At 37.1% G+C, this 25,936-nt stretch overlaps 1 protein-coding gene across 17 annotated transcripts in view; it reads left to right on the top strand.

Moving 5' to 3' along the window:
* The window catches only part of LOC6648132 (regulating synaptic membrane exocytosis protein 2), a 30,904-nt gene extending 6,670 nt beyond the window's left edge, over positions 1–24,234 (top strand). Inside the window, exons 2-18 of one of the 17 annotated variants that reach the window (XM_047013632.1) lie at positions 4,801–5,744; positions 6,952–7,174; positions 7,291–7,641; positions 7,956–8,488; positions 8,553–8,690; positions 8,751–8,885; positions 9,607–9,798; positions 11,491–11,613; positions 12,402–12,776; positions 12,842–13,191; positions 13,939–16,601; positions 16,733–16,864; positions 17,206–17,419; positions 21,150–21,327; positions 21,389–21,556; positions 21,618–21,749; positions 23,935–24,234. In XM_047013632.1, coding sequence (XP_046869588.1) covers positions 4,801–5,744; positions 6,952–7,174; positions 7,291–7,641; positions 7,956–8,488; positions 8,553–8,690; positions 8,751–8,885; positions 9,607–9,798; positions 11,491–11,613; positions 12,402–12,776; positions 12,842–13,191; positions 13,939–16,601; positions 16,733–16,864; positions 17,206–17,419; positions 21,150–21,327; positions 21,389–21,556; positions 21,618–21,749; positions 23,935–23,937 — 6,854 coding nt within the window. In that variant the 3' untranslated portion in view covers positions 23,938–24,234. Of the gene's footprint in view, positions 1–2,999; positions 3,068–4,800; positions 5,745–6,951; positions 7,175–7,290; positions 7,642–7,955; positions 8,489–8,552; positions 8,691–8,750; positions 8,886–9,606; positions 9,799–11,490; positions 11,614–12,401; positions 12,777–12,841; positions 13,192–13,938; positions 16,602–16,732; positions 16,865–17,205; positions 17,420–19,722; positions 19,928–21,149; positions 21,328–21,388; positions 21,557–21,617; positions 22,086–23,343; positions 23,459–23,934 lie in introns of those variants that run through there. The other 16 variants (XM_047013641.1, XM_047013639.1, XM_047013642.1 and 13 more) reach the window with 16 other exon arrangements.
* The last annotated feature ends 1,702 nt before the right edge of the window (positions 24,235–25,936 follow it).

Genomic DNA, 25,936 nt, shown 5'->3' with positions numbered 1-25,936 from the left:
TAGTTTAAAAAAAAATAGTGGAAAAGTGAGCAACTAAAAGTGAACAAAGTCAAACCAAAATTTATTGTGTATTTAGTGCAATAAAATACAAAAAAACAACAAAAAAGAAGAGTATTAGTTTTGTTGTTGTGTTTCTTGTTTCTGCTGCTGCTGCCCCGCCCACAAGGGCATCTTCATCTTTAGTCAACACACGGTGTTGTCGTTGTTTGTGTAGTAAAATTACAAAAAACCCAAATTAAAGCAGAGACGACTTTAAATTCTTCAAAAGTAATTTGTTTTTTTTAGTCACTGAATACTAAGGTGAGTGTCGATCTCAGTGCTCATATGAATATCTAGCTGATCCTGAACAACCAAAAAAAAAAAACATCCACTAATCCGAGCACCTACAACTACAACAAATACAGCGACTGCCACACACTCACATACACTCACTCAGTGAGAGAAAATTACACCAAAAAAACAAAAAAAAAAAAAAGTGCTTATCTAGTCAAGAACCAAATGCATAACTCAAATAGATTAGCATCACAATAATGCCAAACTAGCAAATATGTAGAAATTGCTTACCAAAAAACAAAACACAAAAAAAAAAAAACGCTTTGAGATATACAAACACAGAATTACAACACAGCTAGATATGGGAAATAATATAAATATATAACAACAAGAGTACAAAAGGCAAAAGTTCTCTCAAAGCCCTCTAAAAACTAAACAATGTCGTCACGAATTAAATTAGACTAGTTGTCTGTTTAATCTGACACTATTGCTTGAATTTGATAGAATATTGACCAGGTTTTCGATAACCGTTAATATTATGGCCATCTGGGTCTGCTACAGATTCAGTTATTTGACTGTTTTCAATATTTTTGAGTGTTTGATGTCAGTGTATATGTATGTATGTTTGTCGTTGTTACCCATTTAAATAGGCAACATTTATTGCTTGGACTGCATTATGTGCCCTAAATTGTAGGCAATGAATATTTTCATTTCATCTTGAATTATTTTTAACACAAGGAAAGAAAATGAAAGCTTGTTGCAACAGGATTTAGCACATAGCATATGCTCATATAAATGTAAATATAGACCATAGGTCTTTTATGTATATATATATGCCTGTCCATGTCCATGATGATGTGTATGTGTGCGTGTGTGTGTGTGTGGGTTGGGTTGTTTTTTGCTATTTTAAAATGTGAGCGAGCAACGGCAGCCAAATGAGGTATGAGGCTGAATTTAATTAAAACGTTGACCAATAACCAAACACTTTCTGTCACTCTGCGTACCCCGAAAATAGCCAAGCGACGCCCAACGTCAATGTAATCGTTATTTTTGTTGTTGTTGTTGTTTTGTTTGCATGTGCAACTGTGCGTATGAGTGACATTAATGCGAGAACATTGAAGCTGTGCGTAAGTGTAGGTGTATGAGTGTGTGGGTTTGAATGTGGGTGCGTATGTTTGTGTGTGGGTATGCTATTTATGCGCCTGCGTCTGTGTGTGGGTGTACGACTGTATATGTGTGTGTGTCTGTGTGTGTGTGTGTGTGCGTTGTGCGTTTTGGTTTAAAAATAGCACAAGCTACTCTCCTTCTTTTCTACTGCTGCGGCTGCGGCTGTTCTTTTGCCAGTCCAACACCTGCCCGTCAGCCCGCCCCGTAGCCAAACACAATTTGCTTGAATTTATGACCAAAAATACATACACACACACACACACACACACACTTACATTCATGCATACTGGCACATACACAAATGCAAACATTGTTTAATTTTTCGTTTCTGCGCAAAAACAACAAGAACAACAATAGGCAAAGGTCGTCGCCAAGGGACAGAAATGACCGTCGTGTTCTATATGTGTGCTAGTTTGTGTGGTATGTGTGTTGGTGTGTGTGTGTGTGTGTGTGTGTGGGTTTTGTTGTACACCTTATTGATTTTTGCTTGCTTTTCTATCCTCTCCTCCTCCGAGTCGCTCTCGCGATGCGTGTCGCCTCTTAAAATTCGAATTTACTTTACTTTTGCTTTGTTTTCTTCTGCTTTTGTTTACATTGCCGTTTTTTTTTTTTATGTAATTTGTCATTCCGTGTTTTTTTTTTATTTTATTTTTTTTTTATTGTGTTTTTGTTTTTCCAATTGTTGTTGTTGTTGTTGTTGTATTGCCCATTATGCCTACAATAAACGTTTTGTATCGTGACCAAAGTCAAATGAAAGTATGCCAGGGGTAAAACTCATACATACAAACATACATACATATGCATATGCATTTTGAGTGTTTCTATATATATGTGTGTGTGTGTGTCCGTGTCAATTTTCATGTATGTGTGTGTGTGTGTGTGGGTGTGACATAAAAATACAGTTTCAACCAAGGCGGTTATCGTCTGTGTGCGATTTCAAGGGCAAACCCCAAAATATATAAACTCACAATTTGTATACAATTTTATTTTAAGTGCTTGTTAAAATCATAAAAAAAAATTAAGCCATAGAAAATGCTAACTGACTATTAATTAAGTTGATTATTATGAATGAAATTTAATGCTCAGGATTTACTTTACGATCAAATTTCAATGCCTTCTTATCAAGGATAAAGCCGATATAGTATGAAAGCTTACTTCTTTTGGTGTTATCCTGAAAGTAGGCAATTGTTAAGGATGCTGATCGATTTTAGTTGTTATTAGTTTTACAATAAGTTAAGTTAATTAGCTATAATTTTCTATCTAAGTTAAATAAGCTCTACCTATCAATCTATATTTATGGTATCAATATATATATTTTTTATTTATTTATGTATTTACCATATACCTTATCCCAAAAAACTCTCTCTCACACATTCTCTCTCTCTCTCTTTCTCTCTCTCTCTCTATATATGTATGTTTCTCTTTGTCTGTGGCCCTGTCATTTAAAATAAACCAAACCAAATCCTGTGTTATATATAAAAATCGATCCTAAATCAAAATTTTTACACCAAAAAAAAAAAACAAAAAACAAAAAATACGATTCGTAAATACTAAAACAGGTAATTTTGGCGGATTGACTGGTGTCCAAGTAGCTCTCACGTCCGGCGATCTACAAATTCATGCAAATGTAAGCAAACAACTAAAAGAAAATTTACAAAAAAAACCAAAAGCAACAACAGCTACACTCCCTAAAGAAGAAGAACAAGTTGTTTTTTTTAACAATTAACCTAAATGTTTTGATTTTCTCCGCAAAGCCATAAAAGTCATATGTTCTTTTTTGGAAATTGCCTTCTCTGTCTGATCTGTTTTTTGCTCTATTCTTACTTTCTATTATTATATTCTCTTTCGAGCACTAACTGTTGTTGTTGTTGTTGTCGTCTTCGTCGTCCTTTATTCACACTAGCGCACACACACTTACAACACAGTTACACACACACATTCTGAGAATATATACGAGATTCTTTCTGCAGTTTCCTGTTTAATGTACACACATTTGCTCGATGTTTTTTGTGCACAGTTTTTTTTCTGTCCATTTTCTTTTGTTTTATTATGTTTATATTTTTTTTTAATTTCTTTTTTTATTTAAATGTGAATATCAGCAAGTCGAAAAACTCAAAAAAACAAACTACAGAAAAATCAACTTTGCATTTGCAATAAGAATTTGCATGGATATCGTAACGCTGTTTCCTGTTTCCTTCAACAATTTTACTCCGATTTCAAACATGTTCCTTTTCACCAAAAAAAAACACTCTATCTCCATCTTTCTCCCTCTGTCTGTCTCGTTCGTTTTCTTTCTCTGCTTGCAACACACGAACAACCTTTTAAACATGTTTCTATGACCTTCTCCCCTCAATCCGCAAAACGTCTCATTGTTTATTTATCAAATAACCGCATAACTAAGATCGGTTCTGCTCATACTTACTAAAATATATTTTAGTTAACGCTCTTAATACTTTTAGCTACAAAACAGATAAGTATTTCTGTAAACCACAAAGAAATGAATTATAATACATTAAACTTAATCAAAATCCCCACAAGCATTAGACACTTGTGTGCCACTTACTTTTATATACTTAGTACACTTTCCTCCAGCTTAATATTTTCCATATCTAATGTATGTATTTTCGTGTATATATAGGTCTTTTGTATGATGATATTCTTACAAATAGTTTCTAAAACACACCTCAATATCCCAATAAAATCCAAAATTAATACAACTTGCGAGAATCTATTATATCCTTGAGAGTTGGCATTTCTAAAAAACTTTCCGTTTAGGTAAAATCCATTTGAAATTAGTTAGGTATAGAAAATACGCTATATAATTTAAGTCTTAACTTTTTACAACTATAACACATACATGTACATGATGAAAACTTTGATAAATCTTTCCCCGTCATGCTATTAGATGGAAATAGCTGAAATCAGGGAACTAAAATGAAAAGAAAATCCTTAAATTATAGCTAATTCCTTTCACGTATTCTGCTTGTCTTGAATTTTTGTCAGATTTACACACAGACTCCTCCCCCATTCCAATCACCTTCTACTAAGTCTCTTTAAAAAGCAATTTACTATGTATCACATTAATTTTACTCAATTTTTATCGTTTATATTTTGATGTTAATCATTTTCAAATGCAATAATCAGTTTGAAAAGGACAACAAACTAATCAAAAGGGCAAGTGCAGCGAAATCATAAGAAAGTCAATTGAGTTGCAAAAAAATTTTATTCCAAAAAAATTCAGACCTGACCTAGCCCAGCCCTCGCCCCACCTTTCCGTACCCAAAATAATTCTTCCAATTAGTTGAGAGTTTACAACCGAACAAAACAAAAAACAACAACAAATTTTTACATAATCTACAGGCGGCCGTCTGCAAGTGCGCCAACAGGATCCTTGGCGTCAACAGCGTAGCCTGAATGAGCGCGATCTGCTGAGTGTCAGCGATTACCGTCTCACTCTTGGCCAACATACTAATCAGAGGCTTTACTCATCCGCCGATCAGCGGGATCGCTACGAACTACAGCTGCAGCATCGCGAGCGGCTGGAACAGTATCCATTGACGAGGACAGCTCGGCTGGATGTGCAACAGCGGAATACATTGAGTCGCAGTAATCACGAGCGACAGTTTTACGTAGGAGCTGGTGGAGCTGGTTCTGGTGGTGGTTCCGCCTACCGCCGTGCGCCGCCCTTGGCTGCAGCCAGTGCTGGGGCCGGCAGCAGCAGCAGCAGTACCACCAGCAGCAGCTACTATCCAAAGCCACAAATTGTGATTGGTTCAGGGGCCGGCACAACGACCTATGATCGGGGTGTGATGTCCGCCGACGAAGTCAGTAGCACAACACGCGGCAGCCTGAGCCGAGAGCGCGGTCTATTGGGTGCTGCTGGTGGCGGTAGTAGTTCGGTCAGTTCAACTGAAGCCGCCTACTGGGATGACCCTGCAGGCAGCACTTCCTCATCATCGGCTGCCCAGGATTCACGGCGTTTTACCGAGCGTAGAATAAAGAAAACTGTTCGATTTGATGCCCATGATGGTGATGTCACTGTTGTGGGCATTCCAGTCGGTGGAGGGGTAGGGGGCTCTCTGCCCCCTGTCACAACAATATTGCCATCGACGGCGGTTGATGTGGGAGCGGCCACCATACTGACTAGTGGAAAAATATTAGGCCACGATGGTGCAACAGATTGGTCCGGACGCTGGGATAACGAGCGTCAGGGTAGTCAAGATTCAGCCACCAAGGATTCAGGAATTGATACAAGCAGCACATTTACCAGCAGCGAGGACTCGAATCGTGGAGATGTGCCGAAGGTATTAGAAACGGGGTTTACTCTGGATGAGAAGTGTGACCGATTCAAAAGATCGGAGAAAGAAAGAAAGATTGATTCTTCCTGCATTGTGTGTCGCTGAGTGTGTCCCGAACCCCAAAAATCTATGTTTTCTCTCTCTCTATCTATCTCTCTCTCTCTCTTACTGTCCCTCTATATTTCTCTCTGTTTCTTTGCCACTCTCCTTTTGTATCCGTCTGTCTGTCGAAATATCAACCTAACCCCCCAACGCCCCCCACCCAATTGTAAAAGGAAAACTACAAACAACGTTTTTCCATGTTTGTTGTTCTTTCATCATAATGTGAATGTCCCTTAAAATAGTCATTTTCTGTTTGCTCTATAAAATTTGCATGTTCCAGCTAAACCCTGTATATACTTATATACCAACATACATATATATATATATATATATATACACCTCTCTGTATGTATATAGTGCATGGCTACACTTTACCCCAAAAAAAATTCTTTCTCTATGCACGTTTATCATTAATTTATCCTTTAAGCATGTATCAAAAGCACAACATTTGCCGCACTTAGTACAAAATTTTCCAAAACTCTACAACTTTTCAAATTTAGAATAAAGTCAAATCAAAAACAAAACAAAAACAAAAACAAAACGTATGTGTTCTCAAAATGTAGGCCTAATGTTGTGTAACATTAAAACTCTGTGAATGATACATAACCAAAGATCTATCTATCTTCTTTAACTGTCCAAAACTATCTGAAAACTATTTCTCTCTGTTTTTAAAAGTAGAAAAAGCAACCAAAGTTTTAGTGTATAAGATGAAATGAATGTAAAACAAAACAAAAAAACCCATAACAACAAGAACCAATATCTGTACAAGATGTTTTTAAAATACATATTTTTTTTTTGCTTTTAAGACTAACCTAGACTAAAAATATTTACTTACAATTTAGTACTTAAGGAACTTTTGTGATGAAAAACTGAAACTTGAAGAATACTAAAAAAAAAACTATTTACTATTCCTGCATACCATCCATAACACAATGCTTTAACCACCACCACCACCACCACCACCACAACTCGCCACCATATAAAAATCTATTCAAAATTGCCAAAACATCAACCTCAATCTCAATCCAATTCACCCAACCAACCAACCAACCATCAACCACTCCACCAACTCCACAACCAAATCGAACATACATACCTAATTCATGTATAGAATCCGGTGAATTGGCAAACATCCGCGGATAATACTCGCATGATTGGTCACATGATTTTACGTAAATACTATGATGGGGAAGATATATTAGGATTAAAGGTGAACGGTGGTCAGCCAATTCGCAACATTGGAGGAGCAGGAGCAGGCGCAAGTGGACGTGCTGCGATTGTTGAAAAAGTCAAACGGGGTTCAGTGGCCGATCTTGAGGGCCGTATTAGACCAGGTAAATCATTCATATCTCTCTCTCTCTCTCTCTCTCATTACTCATTTCGCCTTTTCTATCTATTCATTCTATTTATCTCTTTTTTTTCTCATCATAATCTCAAATCACTCCATCAGGCGACGAGATCATCGAATGGAATGGGCGTAATTTACATAACAAAAGCACTGATGAGGTCTACGATATCATTGACGAAAGTCGATTGGATGCACAAGTGGAATTGATTGTATGCCGTTCGTTGTTATTGCCACCAACAGGGGGGACAAGTGGAATCAGTGGTGGTGGGGCCGATAGTGGTGGAAGTAGTAGCAACGTAAGCCCAAGTAGTGCCTGTTCCGCCGCCTCTGGTTCGGCCACTAGCAGCAACGCCACGCGTCGATCCACGGCCAATTTTCCGCACAGCGGTCTGGCCAGCAGTATGGCAGGAAGTGCAGTGGTCAGCAGCGGCGGACGTTATATACAACGCAAAGGTATATACCATATACAAACTATGTCAGTGTGTGTGTGTGTGTGTGTGTTGTGGGTGGGATGCTGATGTTGTCTTGGGAAAGCAATTGATTATTTAGCTAATCCATAGTAAAGTAATGGCATTATTGAATATGGTGTATGTCCAAAAGAGACACAATGACACACAGTTAAACAAACTTATTAACGACCAAAACTAAGACCATTTAAAAATATAACTTTATCGGCATAAGCCTTAGACAAAATATACAATAGGTAGTCGATGAAATCTGTTCAAATTGGCTAAACACACCGTTTCGCCTTCACTTTTAATCATCAGCCCCAACAGTTGATGTCATCGAACTGCAACATCAACGTGATAAGCCCAGCGTTTTGATTACATCGCCGGGTTCGCCAGATTTCAATGTGAGTGCATTGACGGCTCCATCGTCAGGACAAGGACTACGACAACGTGGCGGCTCACAGCACCAAAATTCCAACCACCAAACGTCACAGACTCAGCAACAGCAGCAGCAGCGACTTGGACCAAGCCTTAGCAGCAGTCACAGCAGCAGCGGAAGCAGCAGCGGCACCGCCAACAGCAGCAACGCCACCGCCACATCTGGCGGTCTACACGGCACAACGACGGCGGGCCACCATCATCATTGCCATCAGGCAGCGCCATCATCGTCATCGCACGCGCATCATGGCCACCCCCACATGGGCACCACCACCCAACCCATACCAATTGAAGGACGATTGCAGCTTAAAATCGGCTACGATCAGAATACGCTGCAGTTGATTGTGACTTTGGTGTGCGCCACTGGATTATCCCTGCGTCAGAGCGGTGCAGCTCGTAATCCCTATGCAAAAGTGAGTGAATGAAACGAAAGTATTAAACATTCGCATTTAATTTTGTTCTCCTTTTTTGCAACAGGTGTTCCTGCTGCCCGACCGTAGTCATAAGTCAAAGAGACGTACGAAAACAGTGGGCACCACTTGTGAGCCTCGCTGGGGTCAGACCTTTGTGTATTCGGGGCTGCGACGCTGTGATCTCAATGGTCGTCTGCTAGAGGTAGTCCTGCAAAACACTCTTGTCTCTATTTATCTCTACATGTGTTCCGACTCTCATTAGGTCACTCTGTGGGACTATGTGCGGTATGGAGCCAACGATTTCCTTGGCGAGGTTGTGCTCGATTTAAGTCATCTGATATTGGACGATGAGGCTGAATGGTATCAGCTGCAAGGGCATCAGGATACCTCATATCTCGTATGTCTGGGCCGGGGGGGGTTAACTGGAAATTTAATTTCCCCTTATTCTTTCATTTCATTTCGATTTTTGTTGACATATATATGTATATAGCATATATATTTAGAGCGTGGCATAAAATATCAAATAGTTATATCCAGATTACAGTTTGTTGGGCGAAAAACTTAACACAGAAACTGTCTAAACTAAACCAAAAACAAAACCAAAAACCAAGAAAAAAAGAGGGAAAAATAATATTTCATTTAATTTGCTATTGTTTTTTTGGTTTATTATGTTTAATAGTTGTAATGCCTATTCCAAACATGTCCCAAGCCCTGCAGTTATCATGAACAACAAAATTTTTTAGACAAATTATAAACTTTAGCATTCTCATAAATATATATACAAACACACACACCCACACACACATACATATGTATGTAAAAGGAGTGTGTTTGTTATATATATATATATATATATCGTCTTTGTTTTCTGCTGTTTTATGTTATTTTTTTTTTGTCTTTATTGTCCTGCACCCCGCCAAATACATGAACGTTGAAACCATCCACCAAATACCACCTCCTACCATAACTATACACAACAACAACAATAACAACAACAACTACAACAACAACAACATGCTCTGCGTTACGTTATCCCGTGTTACGTTTCGTTCCGTTTCGTTCCGTTCCATAACATCTTCAAACATCTCGACGGCAAAATTATTATGACAACAATATAGTTACGTGACGAGGGCAGCGATGTGGACGGCCTGATACTGACACCGACAGATCATTTATCACCACCAAGCACCATGTCGCGTCTTAGTGATTCGGATACCATGTCCGAATGTGACATCGATGGAATGACACCCGGGGCCAGCATATCATCAATGGGAAGCTCAGCCAGCCCACCGCCGCCCCCCTTGATAGAGGTAACAACCACCATATCAACATCAACAACATCTACAAAAACAACAACTACAACAACAACAGCCAACTAGCACACTGAGAACAACAAAAAATTATATGAAATTCCTTTTTTTTATTTATGTATATATATTTACTACACAACCAACAACAACAAGAACAACAACCGACAAAAAAGTCTAGTGATGAGGACCCATAACGGGACATACCCTAAAAAAAACCATCCTCATACACACATACATCACACTCAATCGAAACTTGCCACTTGCAGCACGACCCCACACACACACACACACACACACACACACACACAAACAGATACATATTCTTTGTATTTTTCTGTGATTCTTCTCTTCATTTGTGTTTATTCCTGTATACTCTTTGATTAAACAAAATCGGATTCATAAAAGTCAAAGGAAATTTAAAATTTAAATTTTAAATTCCTGCACGAAATTACAGCAAATTTTTGCTTAATTATCTCACAATTTTTAATGGAAAGAGTATACAAATTGAATATGTGAATATGTGGCAACCAAATGGCTTTTATTTTATATCCTTTTACCATTTTTGTGTTACAATTTCCTTTGTAATTAAGCATTTTCTGCATTCAAAATTTGACATAGTATTCGGCACTATTTCAGTGATTATTTGCACACACCAAACACATTTATATTGGACTATACAAATACCCATCAATTCATGAACCTTTCATTTGCATGATGACCATTTATCTCCCTATTACAAGTGATCAGCAAGAGATTCTACCTAACACTTTCCAATTGTATAAAGTAAATGTGTTTTTATTTGAGTTATTTTGTTTTCCATTACCTTTTTGTTTTTTTTAACTAATTGGTGTCGTTGTTTCGTTTGTTGCGTGTGTTAAATTTTTCTCTCTTTTTCAACTATCTAACTATCCAGCTCTAAAACCAAACTTCAATCAGCGCGTTGTAACTCTTTCTTTCTCTCTCTGTCCACAACATTAATAGCGAACTGAAAATCTTGTTTCAGCCTAAATAAGAAATACTGATATAATGTTACAACTACAAAACATAATTTTAAGTCAATTATTTAAGATATAAGAACGTATGAATAATATTTGAGAACACATGTTAGGAAAATATGAAAAATAATGAAATTTCTATAAAATTTTATTGTACAGGCGACAAATTTTTTTATTGTATTTTCTATTGCATGTTTTTCCTTAATGTAAAGGACACACTCGCTTTTGATACTATCCCAACCAGCTGCATATAGAATAACATATTGTATATACATATATATCAATAATTTGGCTTCTTTTTAGTAGTTTTAAGTATGTATGTGTGTAGTGAGCTTATGTATAATTTTCACCCTAAACACCTGACACACCCCCAGACCCACTCCCACTTCCACAGAGAATAAGCAACGCACACCAAGACGCAGTGAAAGAAAACATAATTTCAAATAACAATTATATATCCAATATAACTAATATTTCACCAACATACACATACACATACATACCTCACACACATTTACACGCACATTTATCTAATTATTAACTTTGCTCTCTCATATTTGCCCATACGTTCATTTAAATCCCTTCTTCTCTTTCTCTCTTTTTCTTGATTGATTTATTTCTTTCACAATGGTATAAATATCCCCATGCCCCCCCATCACTATCTTATCCATTATCCTAAAAAAACTATATAATTTAGCTTGATTTAAACGAGCGTCGATCCAGACGCGACATGTCACCACAAGGCCGTAAACGGGTAGCCGGAATGGTGGCTCGTGATTATCGCACTGTATCTGGCATTGGACAAAGTTATCATAATCAGGTTTGCACTCCCAAAAACTAAGCTACCACAAATTCTTAATAATAGAAACTCAAATCAAAACAAAACAGACGACAAAATCAAAAAAACAAGACATATGCGGGGTATATATTTATTTTGTATTATAAAACAAGACAGCAATTTGTAAGTTGTTTAGATTAAGTAATAATTGACTTGTCAGAAGGAAATCCTTTTCCCCATAATCAGCCATATACAGATTCTAGCCCATTGAGTCCAATATATATATAAAGTGCACCATATAATTTTGATAATCTGATAATCAAGCCTACACCTAACACTCTGCTGTTACTATATAATCTATATCTATACAATTATATAAAACATTTCAATTCTTGTTATCCGTTGAGTTCCTTTCGAATTCCATTAATAACTTTTAATATGCTTTTCATCTTCTTTACTACTTACTAAAAATATATATACTTCTAAATATGTATGTACATGTTAATGTGTCAGTAGAAGTTGCAGTAACTAAAGTTTTAAAATCTATGCCCACACAACCAACCATACCCACACATACACACATACAAACAGCCAATACACACATTGATCCTCACCAAACACACAAGAAATAACGAAAGCACTAAAACTATAGATATACATATATCATATATACCTTATATATTTATATAATTATGCATATCTTAGTCTATAAGATCGAGATTCATCAATGATGATTTGATGATCCCTCAGTCACAATCTTTACCCACACTCTCAACTCTCCGCATTTTGCCTTTCCTAACATTTAACATAACCCATCATCAATTTAACAGGTATCTGGAACTGGCTATTACCGACGTGGAAATGGTGTTGGTCCCGCCATTGGTCCTGGTGGTATGAGCCTGAATCAAAGAAGTCATTCGGCAGCTCCTAGTGATAATTACCATAGTGGCGAAAGGGGAGTAGGACAAGGTGGTGCGCCTTGTGCAGGTGTTGGCTCCGGTTACGGCTATAGAAGCAGTAGTCCACGACGTGGTTCACTATCGCCACCTGACGATCGGTATACAGATTATCCAGTGCTTCCAGTACACCATTCAAGTGGACAAAGCAGCGGCACAGCGGCGGCAACTATACAACAGCAACGATTTCAATCAAGATCCGCTACAGCCACGCCCACAGGCTCCCCAAAGAAGCGGCAACTGCCGCAGGTGAGTCCATTCCATGAGCATTATGTACCTATAATTGATTGTCATGCCTTAATTGTGATCGTCAGGTGCCCGGACAGTCTTCACGCAGTGCCATGCTGAGAGACCGATTGGGCCAGGATTTCGATGAACGTTTGGCCGGGGGCAGCCGTTTTGGCAGGCATCGCACACGACAGCCGCATCATCAGGCCACATATCGCAGCACCGGCATGGGTGGTTGGGAGCGACACTATACTGGACTTTCGGACAGTGATCTGCATGCCATGGACACCACACGAATGCGTCCGCGGCACTCTCTGTCGCCGGACAAGGATTTTATGGGCGAATTCGGTGACTCTGATATGGAATCGGTGGTTAGTGTGACATCTAGTGCTTTTTCTACGCAATCCGAAAGACCTCGTACTTCCCGTGGACTCAGGTGAGTGTTGGAAACATCAAAGAAAATCGACAAAAAATTATCAAAAAAAAAAAAGAAAAAAACATTCGAAACAAGCAAAGAAGATGAAGAAGAAGGAATAAGATGGCAGCCAGCAAAGCTGCCTCAAAATTTGATCGAAAACAAATAATCAAAACTGTGTAATTAGGCTCTCAATATTAGAAATAGATCAGATTTACCGCTTAAAGCCTAAAACACACTCACACACACACTCACACACCCACACCCATATTTTGTTCGGTTTTTGGAAAAAAAAAGTCTACGAAAATCGATAAAAATATTCTTTTTTTTTTTGCATTTTACTTTTTGCCAAACAAAACAAACAAATTACTCGCCGCGCGACATACTCTCTCTCTCTGTCTCAATTTCTCTATCTCTCAACAACAACAACAACTCTATGTTTATTTTGTGTTGCGAATGCTCTTTCACTAAACGCCACACCACCACCACCAACACCACCACCACCACGAACACCACCAAAACAACAACAACAACAACAAAAACAACAACCAACAACTCGTTGACTACGGACGTTCGTTCCACTTACATACCCATACCCTGCGCTGTTTATATCTACCACCCACCATGCCCACCCCCCCCCTTTCGCTTGTAAACTAAACACCCTCCCGCCCCCCAAAAATTCACACACAATCCACAATCATAAAATGTTACGACCGCCGGCCCCACGTACCCGTGTGTCCTCCGCTCCCGTTTTCGAAATCACATTAGCTACCCACGCAACTGGCGCAGCTTCCTATCCCCCCATGATGCAGCAAGACTTGGAGGAGCAACTATCATGGAACCGAATCGCGCCAATACCATTGAGGTCGACGACTTTGATTATTTGCCATCGATGCTATTAATGGAACAATTGGACCAACTGCAGCAATTGGCTTCGATGGCTGCAGCCGACTCACCACCCAATACGGCTGGATTGGGGCGGCAACACATTGTCATAACAGATGCTGCGAATGGAAGCCACCTGATGGAACAGTTCTTAATCGAGCCCGGCATTGTAGCTGAGGAAATGCCAATGGCACCAGTAACAGTTACTTTACCAGTACCAGTACCTCTACCGGCAAGGCCATCTTCACTTGATCCACTCAATCCTCATCTTCATTTACATATGCATTCAGCCAACTCCGGCTCCTATTTGTCGCCAACTTGCCATTCATTTTTAACGCCCAACGGACGCCAATCTATACCCGCTCCTGCCCACGCCCACGCCCACGCCACCACCACCGCCTCCAACCATGCTCACACTGCTGCCAATACATATGCGCTACCTACGAGCTACGAGCAATTTATGAATCTCTTTCGCAGCTCCTCGCCCATGCCACCCGCCCACGATCATGCACACACAGTATCCTCGTCTCCCTCGTCGTATGTTGGCTATGTGCGTGATCATTTGGACAAGAGCTGTAGTCATTGCCAAAATGGCAGCCAGCCGGTGGTGCTATCCACTAACACAGCCCTGGCCACACCTGGTGTAGCGATTGGGGCTTGCTCGGATCCTTGTTGCTTGGCCGATTCACATCCCCATCCCCAGCATCAACCCATTGCCTATCCGTACAGTGCCGAACAATTGATGCGTCGGCCCTCACTCTCCATGTACCGAACATCGAGTGCCAACTCGGAACCATCGCTACCCACCATGGATCCGTCTATGTGCGGTGAATGCGTGGATCAGCATTTTCTAGGCGGACACACTGGGCCGCAAGTAAATCTTGGTGCAGTACCCACATACCATGTGCACACTCCGACTCCCACGGCTCATCGTCGAGCCAAAACCAAGATTTCAATCCCGACACCACAACTGCCCACTCAATCGGTGTTGCGTCTTTCACGGCAATTGAGTGAAGACGCTCTAGTGTCGGCCGTACCCATATCAGAGGCTGTTGCCAAGGCCCAACCCACATCAATACTGAAGAAACCAAAGCTTGATCGTCGCCGCATGTTTCATGAGGCTGGACAATCACGATCCCTGGACTATGATGATCTGCATACAAAAAGTTGGGGACGACGACGTATCCGTTACGAGGATGAGGTGCAATGCCAGTATCCTAGTCATGCTGTTAATGAAGCCATATCACGGAGTTTTGGTTCCGAAACAAATATACGCCAATCCTATATGGGAGCCAACGTGGATGCCCAAAATCCATTGAGTCACTCTCACTTTCTCGTCACCGATGACAAAATTGTGACAATCACCTATGATTCGGATGTCGGTTGGACACGACGCGGCGTAGCACCATCACATTTTCGGGGACCACACCGTCATCACATGTCGCTAGACTTGCAGCGGACGAATCAACAGAAACTCTATGGACCTGCGGCGCCATATTTGAAACGACGACGAAATCTACCCCACCCACCAAGTGCACAAAATGCGCATAATTTTTCACCAATGGAGGTGGGTGGAGGTGGAGGGACAGCGGGAATGTTAGATGGCAACGATTTCGGTGTGGGAGCTGGTGTCGACAGCGGGATCGGGGGCGGCGTACATAACACTTTTACAACCAATCCAGATCCACACACAACCACAAACTCCTCCACCAACCACAATCTCAATAGCCAAGCGAGTAGTGTTAGTTTTAGTAGTCATAGTCACCAACAACAACAACAACAACAACAACAACAACTACAACAACAAAAAGGGAAAGAAGGCGGAACGATGGCATCGGAACAACAGACGAAAATTGGTAGTGGGAGCGGTGGTGCAGCAGCAACTGCATCCGCTGCTGCTGCTGGTCATGTCGTCGTCGGTGGTAATAATGCTAATAATGCTTCTTCTTCCTCTTTTGCAAATCCCCCACAACAACAACAACAACAACTACATCACGGTGTCATGGCAACAACAACAAATGCATCACCCAATCAACAACAACGACTCCCATCATCGACAACAACATCAACAATACCAATAACAACAACACCACTACACAACAACAATTTGACGCTACATGACGCAACAACCACCAACAATCCCACACCAACAACAACAACAACCACCACCACTTCCACCATCACAAATACATGCACAAATCTCACATCAACAACAACAACAACAACCACATCGTCGAATCTAATGACTGCGGCGGCGGCGGCGGCGGCGGCGGCGACGATGACAACAACAACAACAACAACAACCACAACAAATGCTACAACAACTGCCACAACGAACGAACCAAACGCAACAAACGAATCAAATCCAAATCCGGATGCAAACACCGACGCGGATGCTCTTGATGTTATCGATTGGGATGCAATTGATGCCATGTTGGATGATGATTTTAGCGAATATGATAAAGAGAAAAACGGCACAGACGGTACCGGTGGGATCGGTGGTGCCAAATCGACAGAAGGTGGTGCCGAGGCTGAAGAGAAAGTGGGTGAGTAGCAAAACTATAGCATACTTATGAGCGATACAAAAGAAATAAGCACTTACAACCCAACCCGATGATTTTTACAACTTTAATGGATTATTAATTATTGATGTATCCTAATTCGTTTTTACCTACAGATGGAAGCCTCTCTGATACGACAACCGACCGCAAGAAAGGCGGCGGCGGTGCCATCGATCAGGAACGTTCACCCAAGAGCGGCAGCGGTATGGGAAAGAAATCGAATTCAACCTCGCAATTATCAGCAACAGGTAGGATTATTTTGTTGCCTTGTTATTGATATGCCGTTTCGTTTAACAGTTCTAGTTCAATTAACTTATTGAAAACTCATCCAGACTAAAATCAAATCGTATTGTAAGATCATAAATTGCTATATTTCTTGCTAGTCGCTCTCTCTCTCTATATCTATCTCTCTGTCTCTCTCGGATGCATTTCGTGCATTTTAATTTCTCACGATAAATTTGCATATATTTTTTGCGTTATATTACTAACTAACTAATTCATCATTAACATTATGTTAAGGCTGAAACTAACAAGCATCCAAGCATAACAAATAGTGTAAACCCACATATGTATATTTTGAAATTGAAAGGTCGTAAAAGACGTATGGGCTTTGGAAAGAAGGGTAAGAACTCGTTTACGGTGCATCGCAGCGAAGAAGTGTTACCCGGTGATATCACGCGCGAGATGCGCGGCGGAGGCAGTGGTATCAGTGGTGGAGCTGGTGCCGGTGGCCTTTCGCGTGGCTCCTCATCGGAGGCGGATGCCATTGAACAGTTTTTCGGCGATGGCGCTGGTGGGGAAAGGTGCGCACAACTTCTTCTACTACTCTCTCTATATTCTTTATCAGTAAACTGTCTATTTGTTTTTTTTGTTTAACTTTTGCGTTTCAACTTTTAATTATTTATTTTTTTGGTTTGAGTTTCAAAAAAAAAAAAAAACAAAAAATAGATAAAATGAAATGTATTTATGATGATAAACATTAGTTGGCCAACGAACAAAAAACAACAGAAATAAACAACAGTAAACAACATGCAAAGCTCCTCCCCCTCCACAGTCCTTGTAGTTGTAAGAGCTTTTCAATTTGCTACATGTCAAGCGCTCTCTCTCGCCCTCTCTCTCTCTTCTATACTCAGCGTACTACTGATAACTTAGCCGAAAAGCTTTAATGCAATCAAACGCTCTCTTTATATCGCGCGCGCAGGCATGACTGTACTTCGGTTTTTTTACTCTTTTAAATATTATTATTTTTCTTATTAATTTACTGAAATATTTGATTAAGTTCACCTTGAAGCGCAGTCGCAGAATCAAAAGAAAACATTAAACCAGCAAACAATCCAAAGTCGATACGTATTTTTAGGCTTAACCACAAAAAAAAACAAAGAAGAAGAAAACTCATAAAACTTCCACTCCAAAAGCTTTGTTTTTCCAGGCAGTTGCAGTGTTTTCTTTTAAAGGCAAATGGCTAAACCAAACAAAGCTTTTGGCAAAGATGGACTATATAAGATAAAACTAATCGTTCACAAAACGCCTAACCTAAATTTTAGTGTTTTTTTTAGTCCTTTTTTGGTTTGTTTTATTTTACTAACCCCCGGTTAATATAAAAGCCACTTGTTCAATATTGTTAATACATACTTATACATATCAATTATTAAAACAACATGTTATAATCCCTATTAATCCAACTAGATTTAATTTGAACAATATACGACTTACTATCATTATAATAAACATCAGTTTTATCTAGAGTTTCGTTCGATATGCATGCATCGATATATCTACTTAACATTCTTAATTGCTACAATATACATACAAACAAACATATTTAAACAACTCTTTTAAACAATCCAATATACCCTGCAAAATGTATACAGTTCATTTATAGTCATCTAATGGCTAAGCATAACTAACCTTAAGCGGTAAGCCTACAATAAAAAGAAACAAAAGGCGTTCAAAAGATTATAATAATATTTACATATATACATATTTGCATGCCCAAAAAAAACTGCTGCGATTTACAAGAAGAAGAAGAAACTAATGTTTATCATCTGAAATTTTATCGTCCTTCATTTGTTTTATTTTGTATTTCACTTTATACAAAATAGACTTTAAATTTGTTTAAACATATATATATATTTTGATATATATACAGGGAGCTCTGTGATAGAAAGTCATCATTAACAACAACAACAGCAACAGACACATTAAAAACTACAACAAAAATCATTCAATTATTGGCTTAAAAAAAAACAAAAAATATATATATATACATTTGTACGTGTATATTAATGGCAAAAATGAAGCATTGCATTAAGTTTTCAACATGTATCCATTACATACTTGTATCTACAAATGTTATAAGTCTTACTTATAAAAACACATTACGTTTTCGACTTGGTAATAGTCGAAACGCACACATTTTGTGCCTAGAACTTTCGGTTCGCCGGAATGTATATGCCCTTGCAGATAGTCATATTAAATTTCTATATACCCAAACCTAAAATTGTTATCCGAATTCGAAACCTTAAATATTAGAGGAAGATCTTGAAATTGTAATCGATTATTTGCATGTCCCCTTCACCCATGGTTGTATTTAGATAGATGATTGAGAAAATGTAGACATCGATAACAAAAACGGGCTTCTGCAAGGGTGTCGACTTAGAAAAATAACTCAAATTTGTTTTTTAATTTCTTCTTTTTAGTGTTTGTATATATTGTATTTATTTTTGATACAAAAACAAAATACTTATACGCCTAGTATGTATGTATTACATATGTATTGTATCTATTTCTTCAGCCGATAATATCAGTTTGTTTAGTTATTATTTTGTATAATTTTGATATTTTTTCTGGGGGGTTTTTCAACTCACTCGGGCTACTGGCTACTATTTTGACAGTAGTCGCTTTTACCGGCTTTCCGGTGCGGCCAATCGACTTTTCCAAAAGCCCAGCGTCGTCGGATGCATCCAAAAACTAAGAGAATACAGTTACAGTTCCAAAACCTAGACTCAACTGGTACTGCATATCGAATCTATGTAACAACATAAATGTATTCAATCTAAATACATCTATATATATATATATATCCATATTCGTTGTTCCTTGACAGACCAATATCTGGGACAGTGTTCAGGCAGCTCCTCTACCACTAGTCACCATCATATCACAATACCTCCACCACATCCATATCACCAACGTCAATCGCGCGGCTCGGCGGGCAGTATCCAGCGATCGGTGGAAGTGCCGCCGGTGCCATCGGTGACGCGTTACAGTGCTGGGAGTATACATTCGATATCTAGCTCCGAGGGTTCATCGTAAGTTTTATATTCAAAGTTTGGACGAAATAATATCCAAAACTAAATAAAAAACCAAAACTGAACTCTCCTACTTCGTCTGTGCTTCTGACTCACACTTTCTCTCTCTATAATCATTGGCTTTGTATATGGTAATTTATGTGGCCAAATCCTCTCTCTCTATCTCTATGACTCTTTCTCTCTCTCTCTCTCTTTCTCTTTCTCTTTCTCTATGTATATATATATATTTGGATATTTTTCTTTCTAACTGTCTCTATATAAAACTGTCACTCTTTGAAACTGTTCCTGATTCTTTGTATTGTAAAAATATGTCTTGTTATTTCTATGTGAGCCTTGAAAAACTTGGACCTGCATTTTCGAATTTATTTTCTGGTGTTTTCTTTGTGTTTTCTTTCTTCTTTTTTTTTATCTTTTAACATGTCTTTCTCTCTCTCTCTAAATGCCCTCCCCCCCCTGTAATTGTATTTCCTTTAAACATCACTTTTTGTGTACCTTCTCTTTCTTGTCTTGTAAAAGATTTGGTTATAATTTCTTTAACTTTAGTATACATATATATAAAAAAAAAGTACATATACATATATACTGAAATATTTTAAGTTGCATTTTACTTCTACTGAAAGAATTCTTACCAAAGAATTTTGAATTTTCAAACAATTCAATTTCTTCAGAATTATAACAATTTTTCTTACAATTTTAAAGATGACTCGATGACGTTTTAAAGGCGTTAAAAACGATTCTGACTGCAGGACCAACTTACTTACTGTACATATATTTCAACTTAAAAGAAAGTCCAAGAAAAACTCTTTCAATTTCTTATGATTTTGATAGTTTTTCAAATGTTTTTCTTTTGTATTTCTTTATTTGAAGTCCGGACACAACCACAAACACCACTCGCATGCATACAATGACAATGACCAATTCACTATCTGTTCGGCACTACTGTCAACCATTCACCTCACCTCAAAACTCAATTGAACTCATCACCTCACCCACCTCTATACTTAACCCATATATAACAGTCGTAATCGAAACAAACCAAAAACTAAAAAAAAAAATACTGTCTTTCTACAACTCCCTGTGTATAAGAGTTCTTTCTTTTCTCTAAAACAAAAGCTACTTGTGCTGATTTCAACTTAAAAAAAATTAATCATATATATCTATGTACTAAAATATTATCTTTATGTAAATTATCCAAAAAACAAACCAAAAAAACCCCAAACAGATTCTCACCTTCATTGCGTAATGATGGTGCACTGAATGAGTTTGTTGATGGCCTTGGGCCTGGGCAGTTGGTGGGCCGGCAAGTCTTGGGTGCACCTTCGTTAGGTGACATACAGCTGTCGTTGTGCCATCAGAAGGGCTTTCTAGAGGTAGAGGTGATACGAGCGAGGGGTTTGCAGGTTTGTATCATCTAGTCTATCAGTCTATCTATCAGTCCTTAACCTTAACCATAATTTGTAGCAAAAACCGTCATCAAAAATGCTTCCGGCTCCCTATGTCAAAGTCTATTTGGTTTCCGGCAAACGTTGCATTGATAAAATGAAAACCTCAACAGCGCGACGGACATTAGATCCACTTTATCAACAACAATTGGTATTCAAGCAGCCCTATAATGGTTGTGTTCTACAGGTAAGATCTTGAAACTTGAGTATACATATCAAATTGACATTATATAATCTATCTTTTCTAGGTGACCGTTTGGGGCGATTATGGAAGGATTGAAAAAAAAGTGTTTATGGGAGTGGCACAGATAATGCTCGACGATCTGAATCTATCCAATATCGTTATTGGCTGGTACAAGCTCTTTGGCACCACCTCACTGGTCAGTTGTCCCACTAATATAGGTTTAGGCTCTAGGCGTTCATCATTAGCCTCACTCGATTCACTTAAACTCTAATTAAAAATAACAACAACAACAACAACAACTTTAACTAAAAGCCGTTCTACATACACAACAACAACTTCGTACAACAGATTATATATATAGACATAAATCGCATAATTAGATCGAAGCAAATTTAAAATTGGAATATTTGCAAATAGTCAACAAATTTTCTATGCAAAAACATGTACAAAAACTAAAAATCTTCCATAAACACACGCACTTTTCCTGTACTATAAATAAAACGCTTGTTCTAACATATATACACACATACACTCTCAATTATTTATATATACACATATATGTATATATAAATGATTGCGGATCCAATACAATACAATTGTTAAATTGAATGGACAAACAAAAAAAAAAGAAAATCCTATCGCAAGTCACCTAAAAATCACCGTTACCGTTACTTTCAACGTAGTTTTTTCTAGACTCAAAAAAAAATACTCATATAGGTATGTTTCTCTATCCCCAAACTACCCAACAAAAAATACACATAAAAACACAATAAATACATAGAATACAAATTCAGAATTAACCAACTTTATTCACCGCATGAGTAGCCATAGTCCATTCGTACATACATATATATCATACAATTCAAAATTGTAGTATTGTTTTCTGATTTCTCTTTTAATCTACATACTGACATAAACTCCTTTTAAGTATATATACATACATATATATAGAGTGGTGGTCACTAGGTTAGAACGTTTTTGGATTCTTAACTAATGGGTCTTGAAAACTATCGAATTTTTGGCGAATTTTTATAAAACATGTATCATTCGACTGGAAATTTAATCTATGTTCATTCGTAGATCAAGAAAAAATGTGTTTTAGTATAAGGACCTCAAGAATTTTATACAAAAACCTAGAAATTTCATTTTCGAATGATGGGGATCAATTGAAAACTTTTGGCTTGCAGTTTATCATAGATTTCCTAAATCTACAACTTCTACTTTAACTTCTTCAAAGAGATTTCCTAAATTTGCAACTTTAACTTCAACTTCTTCAAAGAGATTTCCTAAATCTACAACTTCAACTTCTTTAAAGAAATTTCCTAAATCTACAACTTCAACTTCTTCAAAGACATTTCCTAAATCTACAACTTCACCTTCAACTTTTTCAAAAAGAACACAGGTCTAACTATAATGTATACGATTTTAGAAAGAAACTAAACTAAACCAAACTATTGATTAGCTGGAAATAAGGGCTTTTTGTTCAAACGCACCTGTAAAAAGAAGACGAAAGCTGGCAAGATGTCAGTTACGCTTCATTATCTAAATACAATTATTAACCAACTACTACAAACTACTTCCATTAAATTACTTGGGGGCTGAGAAAATCAAATTCAAAGTTAAGAAAAAACCAAAACGTGCTAACCTAATAAACGCCATTGTATATAAAATGGCAAACTCTGGCTAGATAACTAAAAAACCAACACACATTAGTACGCTAGATCTAGTATAGATCTTTAAAAAGGAAACCGAAATCAATTTATTTTCAAAATAAAACCCACCCTTACCAGGGTCGTCCGATTGTTTGGGCTGGTGAATCTATAATTATGGAGGATCCGGCTGAATAACTTAAAAGCAAACGAACAACAGCAACAACGAATATACTTTAAAACACCCACAACAAAAACCACAAAAACAAAAACCAACACAAGCATGCAAATCGAAAATCAAATTGAAAACTCGAAAACTTGCCATATAAGCAAAACGAACTGAATTGAATTGTAAGTTGAAACACACAGACTTATGTTTTATTTCACACAAAAATTGCAAGTAACTTTCATAGATTGATTACGTTCACAGACTGCTTAAAAAATTATCGTAAAGATTATTTGAGATTATAATGCAGTCTGTTGGCGTTATGTCATATTTTGCATTATATAAAAGCCATTTTGCCATTTTACAGACGAAAAATACAAAAAACATAAAATACATACATATGTATATTTTTATAATATTTTAAAATTAAATTAACACCTAAGCCGATTAGCCAAACCAAATTCCTGCCTGAATAACAAAAACCAATTGCTCACCACCACCAGAAAATATGCATTTTTTGCTAATGAGGTCACTAATTTTTGGCAATTTACAAATGATAATTACAGTAACCCTTGCAAAGAGCTGCCAGCCAGGCGGCAGCCAAATAGCAAAGAACAAGGATCACGATCAGAATCAGGATAAGGATCTGCCCAACAACAACAGCAGCAGCAGCAGCGAGAATGACGGCGACGAAACGGGAAACCTCATCAGGCAATCCGCACTTGCTGGTCTTTAACAATAAGCTAAGTAAAATCCAAGTCTAATTTTTTCTATATATACTAACTAACTACTTATGTTAGAATGGATTTCCAAAATAAGTCATGAAAACAAATGCATTTATAAAAAAAAAAACAAGAAAAAAAAACCGAAAGTAAAGAAAAAAAAAATCGAAATAATAACGAGATTAACAAGAAGAAAGAAAGAAAAAATAATATAATACAGTAGATCCAAAGATGATATGAACAGCTAAGTTTAACTAAAAAAAGAAAATACATTTAACTAATATGAAACTATTTCAAAAAAAGAAAAAAAACCTTAAGAAACAATGAAAATATAAAATGTAAATTATTAAATATTCGAAAAATTATTTTTGATTGTTTTCGTAATACCATCTAATATATAAAATATGACGAAGATGATGATGAAGATGATGATAATGATTATTATTATTATTACTAAAATTATTATTACTTAAACTATTGAAAACTGATGTAAAAGAGAAAGAAGTATAAACATAATTGAAACTGTTTAATAATTAGCTAAATCTAAATCAATAAATGAAAAAAACAAAACTGGTTATACTATATACACATAATATATATATATATATAGATATATTTCGACAAAACAAAGACGGATTATTTAAGAATATTCATATATCTAAAGTTTAAGCCAGCAAAAGAACCACTAAAACTTAAATAAGCCTAACTTAACGTTAAACTTAAAGTTACAAATGCAAAGAACAACAAAATTGAGATATATATATATATATATATTATATATATATATACATATACATATATGTATTCTGAAGATATATATGTACATATATATTGTATGTGTTAATCTAAATAAAATATTTACGAAATGATGAAGAAATTAAAAGAAAAATTTAGTAACTAAAATACATTCAATTGATTTTAATTGAATAATACAAAATTAAATTCAATGCCTGTAAATAGATACCCACACACACACGCACACACACACACACACACACACACACACACGTATAGACAGACGCCTACACTTATTTATTAATTGCCAATAGCAAAAATTCGCCCAGTCACCCCAAAATGAGCGAATTTTTGCTAGTAATCCTGATTAAATGGCATTGTTGTTATTTTCGCTTTTAGAATGTTAAATAGAGAATCGGAGAATTCAATCGAACTGTCAAGGAACTGAATAATTTCATTTAATTTCAAAATATTCAAAATATATTTATTATATTTCTTTCTACTAAGAACTCTTTTCTTATAGCCGACACAAACTTTGATTATCGTTTGCGAATCGCTTTAAATCGAGTTCAATTGCATTCTCTGATCATTTTTTTTAATTTTGATTTTGCCAATTTGAATTAGATAAAACGCATAAAGTACCTTCAATGAAAGAAAAAAGCGTGAGCTGTAAAAAATCATAAAAATTAATAATAATAAAAAAAAACAAACAAAAACAAAAAAGATGTAACAAAATAAAGTTACCTGCTTGCCAAAGAGATATTAAACTGCATAGAACACTTCAAAAATTATTGCAAAAAAAACTTTCTAAATTACACAAAAATACAGATACAAATCTTTTGTTTCTTTATGGTTTTGCAACATTTTGTAATGCATTTTTTAAATAGTGATGGTGAAAATGTTAATAGGATTCTTCACATTTTTGAGTAGGTAAACATATCAAACATATATATATATATTTATACAGCTATTGTTCCTATTCAATGGATACATATATCGAGAAACTATGAACGAAAACATTCCTTTTGAGTAAGCATATAAAACAGATAATACATAAATACATAAATTGATTTCAACCTTTCCGTCCATTCAGCTTTCCGCACATACATAC

This window comes from Drosophila willistoni, chromosome 3R (genome assembly GCF_018902025.1).
Source record: "Drosophila willistoni isolate 14030-0811.24 chromosome 3R, UCI_dwil_1.1, whole genome shotgun sequence".
NCBI lineage: Eukaryota > Metazoa > Arthropoda > Insecta > Diptera > Drosophilidae > Drosophila > Drosophila willistoni.
The sequence above is the reverse complement of the archived record's forward strand: the minus strand, read 5'-3'. Positions and strand labels throughout refer to the sequence as shown.